Genomic DNA, 15,488 nt, shown 5'->3' with positions numbered 1-15,488 from the left:
TTCCACTAGAAGAGTTAAGTAATGTTTGCCTTTGAAACTTTTGAACTCAGACTTTTTCCCAGAGATACAAAAATTGCATTAAAGAGGTGAAAAAAGCCCTCCACCGTGATGCTGTGGAACTCATTTCTTGAGGTCTGGCAGATGAATGTGGAACAATTAACCTTCGCTTTAGTGAGAAGGGAGTTTCCCAAAGTGTGCCAATTGCCCGAGTGCTGCCATTAATGCGAGTCTGCCTTGTTGCCTTTCTCCAGGGGCAGAACGGATGGAAAAGGAGATGGAGCAGTTGAGTGCTTTCTGCTTGAGAGGAATCTCCGCTGTGTTTTTTTTCCCCTAAGAAAATGCATTTTACATGCTTTGAGGGGGAGGCAGCTCAGCAGCTGAACTGATTCCACCCTGAAGTGCTTGCTTAAGAACGGTGGGAAGGAGGTGCCTTCTCAGTAAGGAAGTCTAAATAAAGAATATTCTTTCATAGAGATGTTCTGTCCTTTCGCCATCCTTCTGTTCCCAAACTGAGGTTGCACAATTCTATACTGAAATGTAGTAACACGACTACCTAAGGGCTGTGATGTCTCCTGATTGACCGTATTCCTGTGGAGTGCTGCCCCAGATACTCCTCAGCTGGATTCTGTAGTGATGCTGCCAGAACTTGGAGGTGGCTGAAGCTGCAGTTGCTGCTGCAATGGACAGCACTGGAGGTGGGATGGAGCCTTGCCTTGGTGGCAGGTGGCTCTGGCTGCTGGGAAGGTGCTCTGGGCTCACCTCAGGCATGTGATAGCAATCACTTTCCCCTCTGTGCACTGCAGAGTGGTTTCTGCCAGCAGTGCGTTGCCACCTCTTGCTCTTGGCAAATGACAGGAAATTCTCATGAGTAAACTAATTGTGTCCTCTTCTCTAGCATCCCTTGCAAACCTACACACCAGCCTTGATTTGCTAGCCCAGAGCTGCAGGAAGCCTCTAAGCAGCTGAGTGATAAATCCTTGCCATCAGCAGCTCCCAGCGAGGGGAACTGCAGCCTTTGCCTCTCTCCTTGGGCACAGGCAGCCATGAGCCCTGCTGGCAGCTTGCTTTGAGCTATGTCAGCCCTGGGACTGAAGTTGTGTTGCTGTGAAGGCATGTGGGGCATTAGGAAGGAACTGAGGAACTTAGTGAAACTAAGAGATAACAGCACACAAATAAAAAGCTGCTGCTGCGTTAACCCTTGGAGGCTTTTTGTGCATGCACACACCCTCCTAACCATTCATTTAGGCCAGCACACTGGCCAGTGCTTGTCTTCTGTTTGCTATATTTGTCATTAAATAAGAGTTGTGAGCGCCTCATGGCAGAGCAAACTGTATTATTAACATGGGTGGACTTGGTATCAAAGGCAGCCCCAGGAAGGGATGCTGTAATTGCAGGCTTTCCCCTTGCACTGCATCCCCAGGGCATTATTTTCCTCACTGCTGCCTGAAAGATAAATGTGTATGGATGCCTTGTGTCAGCAGTGCTGTGCTGCAGGGATGGGTGAGCCCCAGAGGTAAGTGTTTGGGTTAAAAGAGGTTATAAAAATTCCTTTGTCATGAACTTTAATTACACACCTGAAGATGAGCCAGATCTCCACCTCACCCAGTGGAGTGCTCTGCCTGGCTGCCAGCTGGGATGTACCCCTGTAAATGCTGACATGCACTTCCCATAGGCGTGTGTTCATCCCCCTGTACTTCCAGGTTGTTATTACCCATGATTTGAAGGGTCTGGATGCAAACTGCTTTGCTTCTGCTAAAGGCATTCTCTGTAAGTCAAGTTCCTGTGTGATAATCTTCTGCCATCAGTGCTTGGAAGAGCTAAATGGCAAGGAGCTGGGAAGCAGCTTCTAGCACTCAGCTCAGTAGAAATATGCTCCTGAGATGAGGACAAGGAAAAGGTAAATGCCTGTCTGAGGGAAAAGATGGCTGCTTCATTTTAATGCTGGGTAAAGCCTGCCCCTCAAACAGGAGCAGGAAGCACCCCTCCATAAAGATGGGCTCCAGTTCTTGTTGCTATCATCCACTGTCAGTGCAGAGTAACAAGAACAGCTCATGCCGTTCATTAGAAATAGTTGGCATTCCCAAGATAATTCCTCATCACTCAGTGCTGCCCAGGCAAGCCAAAAAGTTGGGCACCCATGCTCTGAGCTGTGACCATTGCTTGACAGATTGGTGTTACATTGTGCTCAGCAGCCACAGGGCAAGCTGCCCAACACCCTATAGCCTATCTATAGATCTCAGATATATGGGCTGATTTTTGGGTGGTCCTGTATGAAGCCAGGAGTTGGATTCAATGGTCCTTATGGGTCTCTTCCAACTTGGGATGTTGTATGGTTGCATGATGTTCTTCTGAGTAAAGAAAGCACAGATGTGTCAGTACGTTGTGCTTGTTTATGTTCCCACCTTGGTCTGCAGCCTTGCCTTGTGGAAATGGCTTGGAAAGGAGCAGAGAAAATGAATGGGGATGGAGTATGAGATTTACGAGCAGGCAGCACAGCATCATCTCTGTGGTTTCTGCCTGGGGATGTGCTCAAGCAGGGGTCTGCAGCCTGTGAACTGTGCCTGACACTGGAAAATAGTCCCTGTTGATCTGAATTAGTGTTTTTTGGTCTTTTTTCCCCTCTCCCTGAGCAGTGACTTGCAAACAGTGTGTCACTCACAGGCCCTGGGTTGAGGTTCTTGCTGGGGGTAAAAGCAGGGTGTAAGGGAAAAGAGCAAATGCAGATGACAGGAGTTGGACCTGCAGCAGCCAGATCAAGAGATGGCCTGGTGCTAATTGGACAAATTGTTTAAATGATACTTTAGCAGCTCTGATGAAGACAGTGTCTGGGAGGATCAGCATCATTGCCTTTCCAGCCCTGGGATACTGGTCTGAATCCAATTTTGTCATTCTGATGAGAAAGCCGTCGTAAAATAGGATGTCAGTGTTACTACAGATAGCAGGAAGGTGGGTGGACCTCTTTGATGACTGCACAGTGCTTTTCTCATGCTCTGAAGGATACAGAACCATTTTGTATCTGTGGCTTCCCATCATTCTGAAGGTCAAGCTCAAGACTTTGAGGCTGCTGGATAGATTTTATTGAGGAGGTCAAAACACAGATCTCTGGTCAGAGGCATGGAAAGGGAGCTCCATACACTCAGTACTGGAGGTGTGTTTGTGGCCCTGTGTACTTTGCCAGGTAGACAGTTATAGACAGTTGTTTTATTTTGTAGTGAAACTGCTTCTGTCTTCCTCCCAAGGTGTGATAGTTCTGATTTGTTGAAGGTATAACAGAAACAAACGCTTCTGTTTTGATGAGCCCATTTGCTGTGTGTGCTGATGTGACCTGCCAGCTGGCTTTTTCCAAAGCATGCTGTTTGTTTTAGCAGTGTTAACAGATTATCAAGGCTGAATAAATCTGTGTGTCTGCATTGGATGAGTTCTCGAGGCTCTCCATCCATGAGAGTTTGTTGTGTTTGCCAAAAGTTGGGAGGCTCACCATGGGCTGCCATGCGAGTATGACAGAATAACTCTTAAAAGAGAAAAATAAAATGGAATCACGTTGCCATCTGGGGGAGTTCTTTGTCCAGAGAGCTGTTGGGCACCTCCAGCAATGGGATACCAAGGCCATGGATGGGCTCTGGGAAGCCTGAGCTGATGGGGTGCACCCAGCTCACAACATGGGGTTGGAGCTTTGGATGGTCTTTGAGGTCTCTTCCAACCTATCCACCCTTTGACTTTCTGTGCTATTTGGAAGTGCTCTTTGTAAAGGCCCAAGAGCAGTGTGGTGAGAATCATGCTGATGGAGGTTTTTTGAGGGAGCCTCCCAGAAGTGTTCAATTCCTATCGACGACGTTAAGATGAATTACAACTCTACTGAATTCAACTTGCAGCTCAAGAAACGTATTAGAAGGGCATTAAATCATTGCATTAATATTAAGAGAATAAAACTGTCCAAACTCAAATAAGTCAAAAAAAGAGGGCTGCTATTTGACCACGAGTAAAGAATTTTACTGAGACTGCTTGAGCCTATAACGAGCCAAGTACCCAATACCGAAATCAAACCATTTCACTCCTGGGCACAGTTTAGGACCTCCTTGTGTTGCTTTTCCTCCTTCCTGCAGTGAATCAACTTTTCTCCATAAGTAACACTTGGCTAAATTCCTAGTAAGGGAAATTACAGAAGATGAACTTGAGCTGTGTGCAGCTTGGCCTCCTGGGACGTGGGGTAGAACCCATCCTGCAGAGCTGTGCTCTTTCAGATGTAGTTATTTCTAGGTTGGGAACACTCATTCCCATTTGCATAAACCATGTTCAGGATATTTAGTGATTAAGGGTTGGTAAACCTGTTACGTCCTCAGCCCAGAATATATAAAACTGGAGATTTGTGTTCTGTCACTGTTTTCTGTAGGATAATATTATTTTGTTGACACCCATTAGTGTAAAATTTAATATTAAAAAAACTAATAACCACCAGTCATTGAAGGTAGAAGATTTAATTTTAAGATTGTCAAGCTTTCTTCCTTGAACGCAGGCTTAGCAGAGGCCAAAAAAGGTTTAAATCGTGCTGATTCACTTGAATCCTTAGAACATCCCTCCTACTTCTCCTTCTTTCTTGTCTCGGCACAAATATCTAATGAGGCCCATAGGTGTAAAGACAGTGGCAGCTGGTAGAGCTGCTGCTCAGTGAAACGTGCCCTCATTGCAGTGATCAAAACATGGCTTTGTGCATTCCTGACCTGTGCTGTCCTGGGGTCTGCTCTGCACGTTGAAAGTTTTAAGTGTACAAATGGGAGCAAAAGGTGTGATTTATCCTTATTTCTCCATGGTGGGGGTGGAAAACCAGGTGGCAGTTGAAGCCTTGCAGTACAAGAAGACCCTGTTTCACATGGCATTTTAACTCAGTGAGTTGACGTACAGTGCGTAGGTAAAAGCAGAGCTCTTTCTGAGCAAAATATCTTTATTTTGAGAGGTTTGCTGGAAGGGCTGCTGGCTATGTGCTTGCAAACCCTACGTGGGGATGAGCTGACAAGCAGTACGAATGCTTTGCTGCTCAGATTATCCCTTTGAAATCCTGTCCCAGAGCTGCCAGCTGAAAGAGCGGAGAGCTGAAACCCCGTTAGTGCGGGTGTTTGTTCTTTGCAGAAGGCTGTGCTTGGAGGGCTGAACTCTTTCAAGGCCTGACAAGGGACTGTATGCAATTAGTTGATGTTCTTGTTGCATTTGTCCTGACATCTCCCAGATAGGCATGTCAAAAAGTGGGAGATTTGCTTGTAGATGGGAAAGATATCTTTAGTGCCAGGAGACTTTGGTATGAAAATTATCTGTTCTGGTTTCATTACATCTACAGTGGAAAATCTGATAGATATTATTTTTTGCCCCCTTCTCTCTCCATAGCTATCCCAGCTTTAGTTGACCTGCTCTAAAGCCATTTTTGCCTCTAACCCTCAGCATTTTATCCCCAACAGGTTGGTGGGACGAAGACAGGAGTTGTGCGCTACGTGGGAGAGACAGATTTTGCCAAAGGAGAGTGGTGTGGAGTGGAGCTGGATGAGCCCCTGGGGAAGAACGATGGGGCTGTGGCTGGGACAAGGTACTGAGCACCAAAACTCAGCCTGGGCATGTGGGGTCCAATGACCTCTTGGGTGATGGCACCAAACACCATTTGGGAGGAATGGCTGGGATGCTTGGCTGGACCTGGGGGGGGTGGGAGGAAGAATCCAGTTCTTGCTTTTTGGTTGTTAACTGTTCTTGTATTAATTCTGTAATTCATAAATCATGGAATTGCTAGGGTTGGAGAAGATTAAGATCCCCAAGCCACCCCCACCATCCCCACTGTCCACATTCCTGGACATGGGTCCATGGCCCTGGAACATGGGGATGGTGACCCCACCACCTCCCTGGGCAGCTGTTTGCTGATGGATCTTACCAGTCTGCCTCCATGGACTCTTCCACCGTTTTTGTTTCAAGAAAGCCTTTGTGGTATCTAGATGACCAGGCAGGGACACCCAGCAAGCTTCCCAAGCAGTGGTGTTTCTGTTCACGTGGAAATTAGATGAGGGAGTGCCCCCAGCATCACATCCTGAGTTTGGTGATGTTCAGATCTAAGTTAAGTGTCAGTGCTTTGACCCTCATCCAGCACAGGTGGGACTGATTTCCTGTCCTCCACGAGCCCCTTTCAGAGGAAATACAGTTGATTTCTCAGGCTTCTTAAGGGAATCTCGCATTAAAAGTGAGCTTTAACTTTGAAACTTCTCAGGAACTGAGAGTTCCTCCGCTGTTAGATCTCAGGTTCTGTAATAAAGGTTTCTTGTGTTGAATCAGCAGTCATATGTTCTCATTTAAAATCAGAGAAACGCTGCCTTGTTCAGTGTCAGGGCAAGAAAGCAGTAGATGATTGGCAGCAGATGGCTGAGTTCCAGCCTATTCTCAAATGAAAAGAATCAATGTGATGGAGTGGATCCAAGCCCCTGCTTTCTTTATCATGCAAAATAAATTATCTCTAAGCTTAATCTTCAGGTTGTCAAGAAATGATGTATTGTCTTTGTGCATATGCGATGTGTGGAAGGCAGATGTGAGTGGTCACAGTGCTCTCTGCTTCTTGTCCTCACACCTCTATTGCTGGGTTTTGAAAGCCCAGTGTTTGAAGGCCATCTTTCTTCTGGAACTGCTGTGTCATGGTTTCATTTTGCTATGTTGTGTATCTGCAAGATGTCTCATCTTGCATTTCATGCTTTGTTCCTGCTCTTGATTTCATGGCAGGATCAAGGAATTGGAGTGAATTCAGAGTTTCTGATTAAAGAGGGGAAATTGAGGGGAAGTTGTAAGGCACCCCTGCCCCGTGCATCCCAGCCAGTGATGCAGATCTCCTAGCATAGTAAACACGTGCCCCTGCTCATCCCTTGAGCCTTCATCTAACCTTCTGGTTTTGCAGCAGTGAAAATGCCTCCTTGGCAGCTGCCAGCACGCACTGATTTCGTCAGCAGGGTTTTAGAGGAAAGCCCACATAATAAACCTGACTCCCTTGGGGCACGCAGGCACCCCTTAGACTGTGTTTGCCATGGCTGCTAAGTGTTCCTGATATTGCCCTTAGTTCATCCTGCCAGAATCAGTCTGGGAAGAGACTGCCAAGGGCTCTGCTTTGGTGCTTGTTGCCATCTAGTGAGCATGCTTGGCCTGGCTGCCCAAGGCTCTGTGCTTCAGTAACTGTTTGCTACAGCTGTGTTAAGGTAGGGAAAGTAATGAGGGGTAAATGAGTGAGCCAAGGATTCCATCCCCATCCTTGTGGAGGTGAGCTGATGGTAGATCAGCTGAGTTTACTGATTCTCCTCAAGCTGAAGAAGGTTTTCTAGCAGATGTTTCTGCTGCCAAGTGTTCTGGACCCAATTCCTGTTTATGAACTGTATAAAGGTTAATTGCAACCACTTCCAATCTGGACTAAGAGTGGGTGGGTAGATGCAGTGGGATGCAGGTTCTAATTTGCAAGAGCTGCTGGGGGCTGCGAGGGGCTGTGTTGTAAAACCCCAAGTACCAGTTTGTGTTTAGAACATGTAGACCAGTGCCATGCTGTTGGGCTGCCTGTTGCCAGCTGTGGTTGAAAAGGTGATGCTGAGAAGGACTTCGTCTGGTTTGCAAGAGGTCACGCAGATTTTCCTACTTTTTTCCATTTTAGATTAAGATCTGCCTGTGGCAGGCTGAATTTTCCAAACCCAAGAGCCTGTATGAGGAGCAAACAAGGGGGCTAAGCAGTTTTGGGTCATAGGGTCTTTTCTTTTAAAGATTATTTTTTTGGGGAAAGGGGGGGAGGGAATGGAGTTGAGCAGGTGTTTGAAAACAAATTGCTCTCATCTGGATGGGGATCAGGCTGTTCTCTGGCCTTCCAAGCACACAGAGCTCTGTGACGCAGCCCTGTGACTGCTTCCAAGTAAAAGGCAGTTTGGAAGCAGCTGCTCACGTCTGGAGAAAGAGGACTTGTGCTGGGCAGAGCATGAGCTGAAAGCTGCTACTCCTCATGCTCTGGAAGGACAAATTTACTGGTAGAGCACAGTACAGAGCTGTATGATTTGTGAGTACACTTTGCTACGTGACTTTCTTGCAAGTAGGGTGGAGAGCACCCAGATGCTGGTTTGGGGAGGGCTGGTTTGCTTCTCGAAGGAAGGAGTGTGTGTGCTGTCATTGCATTTGTGTATTGGGATCCTATCTGGGCAACCACGTGGGCCTTTCCTGGTAGCTCATCAAAATGTGTAGCAATTAGTGCACGGCAATGCCCTTCTGCAGGGCTTGGGCGAGGTGGATGCTGTCACCCTTCTGACACAGAGCATCTCTCCTGCTGCAGATATTTTCAGTGCCCTCCCAAGTTCGGCCTCTTTGCTCCCATCCACAAGGTGATTCGGATTGGGTTTCCATCAACCAGCCCTGCCAAGGCAAAGAAGAGCAAGCGGATGGCCATGGGAGTGTCTGCCCTAACCCACAGCCCCAGCAGCTCCTCCATCAGCTCCGTCAGCTCCGTGGCTTCGTCTGTTGGGGGCAGGCCCAGCCGCAGTGGGCTGGTAAGTGGCTTTTTCCACTCTCCATCTGCTGCTGGGACTCAGCTCTGCGAGGTGGGAGGGCTGGAGTTCAGTTTCAGCAGCTGCACTGGGGCAGCTGCTCCTTCCCTGTCAATGAGATGAGGAAAATGGAGTTTGGGATATGGTTTCCGACCTTACAAATTGGACTCCTTCCACGGATGTGAGATGTGTAACCAGACACTGAGCAATTGTGACCATTAGAGTCACAATTTGCAATGGGCTGCACCTCAGCTCCGCTGTCAAGTGCAAGTTTTGTTATAAGATCCCTGCACAAAATGCCTCTGCCTCCTGCCCTGTGTTTGTGTAGCAGTGTGCTGTTAAGCAGCTCTGCCTTCCAGCCCTGCAATGGCTGTATCTTAGCTCCAAGGGCTGACATTCTCCTGGATCACATGCCTTGTGCTTTGGAAGATGCTCAAAAAGGCAGACACCAGAGCAGCAGAAATATTATTAAAAGCTCTGACGTAGTGTGTGCTGCATAGCACCTGCAGTCCTCTTGGCTGGGGACAAGGGTGCAGTATCCATCACTGGGAGTGGATCCAACCAAACAACACCACTCTCCTTTTGAGATCAGTCCCCCTAACTGAGCTCGCTTTGGGACTGCACCAATGCTGGGCATCAACAAAATATATTTTAAAAGGCGGGCAGTGCAGTATGTGCTAATCTTTCTTAACCCAATTCCCACTTTGGGAAGTGGTTCTTCCATTGTAGCATAGCAGATCAAGGCTTCTGCAGACTCATTAACCTGACCTGTGGGGCCCAGAGGGTCCAAAGCTGGAACTGTAGTTCTGTACAGCCTAATAAATGATCGGTAGACCTGAACTTCAAGCTATTCTAGACTGGGGAGAACACGGCTTTATTCTGTCTCTCTTTAACTCTTCTCCAGCTGACTGAGACCTCCTCTCGTTATGCCCGTAAAATCTCTGGCACCACGGCTCTGCAGGAGGCTCTGAAGGAGAAGCAGCAGCACATCGAGCAGCTGCTGGCAGAGCGCGACCTGGAGCGGGCCGAGGTGGCCAAGGCCACCAGTCACATCTGTGAGGTGGAGAAGGAGATCGCCATCATGAAGGCCCAACACGAGCAGGTAGGAGGAGGGGTGGCTCAGAGGGCGCTGAGGCCCTGACGCTGCTGCCCAAAGAAGCTGTGGCTGCCCCCATCCCTGGAGGTGCCCAAGGCTGTGGGTGAGCCCTGGGCAGCCTGAGCTGGTGGGGGGGCACCCAGCCCACAGCAGAGGGTTGGAACTGGATGGGCTGAAAGGTCCCTTCCAACTCGAGCTGTTCCATGGTACCTAATGTGCAAACTAGGCTCTAATTTTCTGCCTTTTGTATGGAAGCTTCCCACGCAGCAGGCTTTCTCCATTCCTGCTGCTGGAACATGCTCTCTTTTCTCCATTTGCTATGCCAAACCAAGGACAGAAGTTAATTTGTTTGGTGGCTCAGTAGATCTGGGTGCTGAAATGCAGTGGGAAGCAAACACAGTGCCCTGAACCACCTGCTCTGGCCTTGGCTGTGGCTGCATTGCAGCGTTCTTTGATACTATCAGATGCTGCTGAGAACATCAGCTCAGTTGCTGTAAGTCCCTGCTTATCCAGAGGGGATGATTTGATCATATTGAGAGTTGGCAACTGTAAGGAAAGGCTGATCGTGCCAGCATTTTGATTTTTGCTTAAGAATGCACGTAGGTGGTATTTTTATCCACCTGGATGTACAAAGAAGGGAGTTGCATGTTTATGCTGTTCATCAATGTGTGGCCCTCTAATAAACTGTTCTTGCCCTGAGCTCCTTGCTGCTGTCTATAAACTCTGCTTAGCTGCAGGGATGGGTAGCACTGACTCTCTTTGTGGTGGGCCACACCTGCCTGCCAGAACCATGGGAGGAAATGGTAAATCAACTGCAAGCTGACGTCTTCCTTCTGGAAAGATATTTTCTGGTAATTATCAGTAATGAATTAATTGGAGCCTGAAATGATTCTCCTGCTCAGTGATGAGGGCAGAACTGGATCTGGTGACTTCGGACCAGATTTTCAAAACTGTTCAGGCTATAAGTGCTTAAATCTAATCAAAGCTGGACTCTCCAAAGGGTTCCTACCTGAAAGACACTGAAACATGGATCAGATTTACAGCTGGTGGAGCTTGAGCAGGTTTTTTTGATGCTTACGTCCCAGGCTTTTTGGCAAATCTACCTTCTTACAATAGCAGCCTCTGAAATAGATCATCAGAACCTTCTGCTCCCTTGTTCTGATCCTTTTTTTAAACAGCTCTGTACCTCAAATGTTGCCAGCTTTTGTGAGTCGGGCTCTTTTTGTTGCTGCAGTATGTCACAGAGGCAGAGGGGAATCTCCAGCGAGCACGAGCACTGGTGGATGGGATGCAGAAGGAGAAGATTGAACTGCTGAACCAACTGGAAGAGGAGAAGAGGTAAAATGGGAGCTGGGGAGGTGAAACCATGGGGGAGATGAAGCTCTTAGCTGTGAATGGCTGTTGGTTGGATGTAAGGACAAGAAAGTGACTGGAGAGTCATTCTGGGATGTCTTCTTGTATTTCACGTGTGCTGTGCTTCCTTGTCTTGGCTACTACAGTCTGCCTGTTGCATGGTTGGACCCATATTCTTGCCAAATACAGGTAGCTTTTCAGACAAAAAGCGCTTCTGACGGGGACCCCAAACCTCTGGCACACCTGTGAGGACCCTGGTAAAAATTTTCAGGCTGCTTGCATGTCCAAGAGTGTGTGACAGTGGCAGATATTGCCCTAACAGTACAACGTGGGCAACAGTTCTCTGCCACTGCTGGCTGATGGCCAAACAGCCTTGGTCTTCTGTTGGGCTATGAAGCTACTGAAGGCTTCCAATTATCTTTTTTGGTTCCTGATACTGAAGATGCTGAGCTGGGAGAAGCAGCATCTTTGAGATGTGGTAATCTCGTGGACGTTCTGAGAAATGGAAGTCAAACTGGAATACAGTGTGATTTCCCCACGTCCCAGGGGCTCCATATGATGATGCATGCATTTCCTTTCTGGATGAGAGGAAAGATCTGTTTGTCATTCTTGGAGGCCAAATGCTCCATACGTATAACTGAACCCTCCAGTGGGAACGAAGGCATTTCTGTGTGTTAACTGAGAAAGCTGGAAATGGTGCTGGTTTCAGTGGGACGGTGCTCTCCTCCTGGAGAGGAGTTGTTCATTCATGCTCTCTGGGCAGGCAGCTCATTTTCCCAGCTCCAGGAGGCCCTTTAACCCACGACAGCTGAGCTATTTCCTAAATATCAACAGATGCCTCCTCTAATTAGGGGAGGTTTAGACAAGGAAGCTTGTTTATGAAGTTAGATATGTACTCTCACAGCTATTTTTGTCTCTGTAACTGAATCAGTTCCCTTGCATCTGGCTGCCAGCGTAACATCTTCATTACTGCTATTTTTTTTTTTTTCAAATCAGTAAAGAGAACAAAGAGGAGTTCAGCAGAAGATTGAATTACTGTGTATTGTTATGAGATTTTTACGTTCAGACTTTGCAAAAGAGTCCCAGGCACTTCCAGTTTGTGTTTGTGGCTTTATGTGTATTTATGCATAGCAGATCAGTGCAACCTCTGCACTTTACCTAAAAAGTTCCTTCTTTTCTCATCTTTTTTATTGCACAAGGATGGCCCACGTGCAACGACTGCTTGTAGGGTGCTAATCTGGGTGTTACTGATTGCTCTTTATCTCTTCTCTCTCCCACAGGAAAGTGGAGGACTTGCAGTTCCGTGTGGAAGAAGAATCCATTACCAAGGGGGATTTGGAGGTAATTCCCACTGCCCTCACTGAGATGTGGGGGCCAAACTGGGAGCTGTGTGTGTGGTAATTCCTACCTGACTCTGAGCAATGCATTCTCTTTACTGATGGCTGTGGATATGCTACAAACACTGTGGTGTAAACTGTGACAATTGATCTTTGGTGTGCTGCACCATCACTGGTAACAGTAGGAGCTGCCTAGAATTGCTCGTGTCCAGCCAGCCTGCCTTCAGATTTTGCCATGTGTTGTCAAAATGCATTAAGATTTGTTGCAATTAATAAACTGGAAGTGGTATTAGGAGCTTGTCCTGAGTATGTGCAGAGAAGAAGGAAATATTTCTGTGAAAGTGAGGCTCTGCTCTGCATGTGTTAGTTGTGGGGCTTTCCTCATCTTTAGCTATGGTGCTAGGTTGATAACAGCCAGGAAAATCAAAGGACCTGCTTCAGTTCTATCAACAAAGAGCCAGGAAAATGTGAAAACTAGGTGATGGAGTATGTTGCTATGGATGTGACTGTCTTGGTATAAACTTCTCTTTATCCAAAAGATAAGTAGAATAATGTTTGTTGGATGTAAATCTGCAGTGCCCTGATGGCAGACCTTTGCCAAAGGACAGCAAAGTGCAGTTCCTGCCCTAGTGAGTGGGGAATGAAATGGGTTTGATACTGAACTGACCTGATTGCTTCCCCCCAGTGCTTTAGAGAAGGGTCACTGATCCATTGGTCCCTTTGGGATGAGCACCAGGTGTGATGCTCAGAAGTGATTCTCCTTTTCCCTGTGGTTTTTGGCTCTAGGGTTTGTCCTGTTGGACAGTTCCATCCTTGACATATTATAAACTTGGAGTTTTTTGGAGCTATGGATCCAATATTTGGACATTTGGTAAAGTGGGAGGATTTGTGGGTTTAGCCTTGAAATGTGGTCATGATTTAAGTCTTCTTTTGGTCCTGGTTGGCATTGCTGATGCTTTGGAAGATGGAAGGCAATGGCAGGGAAGACAGACAAACTTGGCAGAAAAGCTTTTTAGAGTGGAAAACTGTTGTTACAGAAAAATATTTCCTTGGAGAGGTTATATTTCATGCTTCTCGCCTGGAATCTGCATGGCACTTCATAAACCACGGGAAGTTCTGAGACTAATAATGGGAATTAAGTCTGAAATACAGTTCTGACCTCTCTCAAAGGGAACTTTGATTTGAGGCTGACTCTCGGTGACAAGACAAATCAAAGGGCATAAAATCAGAAATAAAGCAGAACTTCATGCAGATCTTAAATGAAGCTGTGTTTAAGGGCTGTAAAAAGTCAAACTAACTTTCTTCCCTGTTTTTTTTTTTTTTTTTTTTCTCCTCTATTTTCATATTGATTTTCAAGACTTGGAAAACAGTGGGTTTGATGGATGCTGAGAAGGAATATCAGGTAGCACTGAGGTAGCTTGGCTGGAAATTGGAGTGCTGACCTCAGGAATCCTGAGAAAGTCCTTTGTGGAGATTCAGAGTTGAATTCTGTGACAGGTCAGCTAAATGACTTACCAGTAGTGAGGGCAGTTTCAAAAGTTTACATTACTGAAGGGCACGTGGTTATTTTGAGCAAGAGTAAACTAATGAAAGTTCATTAGTGTTAATGGAATAACCATCCCTGTGAATGAATTCAAACCTGGAGCTCCATCTGAAGGTGTGGATCTTTGAGCTGTGTGGAGAATGGGAGAAGCCACTTGGTACAAAGTTAGAGTGGCAAGGCTTGATTTTCTTGAATTAGGATGTGTTCAAGCAACTTCAGTGCATTGCAGTGATGTTAATTGAGAAGTTTGAGAATGTTTTTGAGAGCACACCTTTTTTCCTCCTCCTGGGCTCAAACAGATCACGTATGATATGGAGTAATCTGAATATATCTGGTAGCTGAGGTCTTTACAGTCTGTGTAAAATGGTTTGTTTCAAGACAAGAGAAACATGGATTTTCACAAGTATCAATTTTATTTGCAGACAACCAAACATTTGCAAAAAAAAAGAAAAAAAACCCAAAAAAAACCCAAAACAAACACACAAATCATAAAACAAGTCCAATAGAAAGAGCAGAAAGCAAATAATTCTGTTGAAAACGAAAGTCAGAAAAGGGAGATTATAAACACATATCTATCATCTATCTATATCTATCTATCTATCTATATATCTGGTTCAGAACAAGTTCCTTTTATGGTAGGTCCAGTTTATTCCAAAGGAAAACGTTTTTGTAAGCTGAAGCGTGCAAGAGGTGGAGTTTGCATGCACTTTTCCCATGTATCCCCTCTTTAGTTTATGGGAAACTTCACGTGATGTGACAGTGGTGATTGCAGAGTCCTGAAGTATGCCACCAAGGACATCTGTATGGTGCTTCTGCTTAGAGGGGAAGCACTGTATGGAGTCAGTGCTCTTGGATTTGGTCAGGTAATGACAGCTTCTTGTGCTTAGCTTACTTATCCGTGCTGTTTTTCTCAAGCTGTCTTTTGTACAAGGCTACTAGTTTTAGGTTTTTGAAATTGCTTTGAAATTCACAGCAGCCCTATTCAAAATGAAGCATTGATTTGTACAGCCCGGTATCTGTATTTCTTTGATTTATGCTCAGTGCAGTGTGGGTTTGGTTTTAGCAGATGCTGAGCACAGTATGACCTGCTGTTGTGTTTTTTCCACCTAGTGCAGGGTTCAAGGTGTCCCCAGAGCAAAAAGGATGGGAACTTCCAACACTTTTCAGTCAACCTGAAGAGCAAGAGACCTCTTTGTGCATCATCACTTCTTGCTTTGGAACCCAGAACTGCAGTGTGCATGGTGCACAGTTTGAGATTTTTATTTTGTAGTAGTCCTACTGTAAATTTTATCAACCTTGTGAGGAAGAAGATCGTGTTTGTGATGCAAGGGTCTTGTAGTGGTGGTCTGCAGCAGTCAGAGTTCTGCTTTTTAGGACTTACCTTCAGCATCCTAATGCAGAGGGGCTGTTTTTCCCTTTGGATTGCATTTTGTTGTGAATAGCTGCTACGAGTACCACGTAAAATCCCACAGTGACCATTTTTTGTTTGGTTGGATATTTCCTGCTTGTTTGGATCTTTATTCTCCTCCTGTTGTGAACTACCTTTCCTTATCCTGTATGCCAGACATGATGTTGCAGCCTTCTCTTTCCCTCTCTCTCCCTCTCTCTCCCCTCCCCTTTCCCCATCTCTACTG

At 46.3% G+C, this 15,488-nt stretch overlaps 1 protein-coding gene across 3 annotated transcripts in view; it reads left to right on the top strand.

Annotated features, from left to right (window-relative positions):
* Nucleotides 1-15,488, top strand: part of CLIP2 (CAP-Gly domain containing linker protein 2) — a 60,535-nt gene that overhangs the window by 26,813 nt on the left and 18,234 nt on the right. For all 3 annotated transcript variants that reach the window (XM_090122775.1, XM_031591898.2, XM_031591896.2), the window contains exons 4-8: nt 5,448-5,572; nt 8,315-8,528; nt 9,430-9,627; nt 10,856-10,959; nt 12,255-12,315. In XM_090122775.1, coding sequence (XP_089978901.1) covers nt 5,448-5,572; nt 8,315-8,528; nt 9,430-9,627; nt 10,856-10,959; nt 12,255-12,315 — 702 coding nt within the window. The remainder of the gene's footprint in view (nt 1-5,447; nt 5,573-8,314; nt 8,529-9,429; nt 9,628-10,855; nt 10,960-12,254; nt 12,316-15,488) is intronic.

This window comes from Phasianus colchicus, chromosome 21 (assembly GCF_987193195.1).
Source record: "Phasianus colchicus chromosome 21, bPhaCol1.hap1.1, whole genome shotgun sequence".
Taxonomy (NCBI): Eukaryota; Metazoa; Chordata; class Aves; order Galliformes; family Phasianidae; genus Phasianus; species Phasianus colchicus.
Note: the sequence above shows the minus strand (reverse complement) of the source record. Positions and strands in the feature narration are given on the sequence as shown.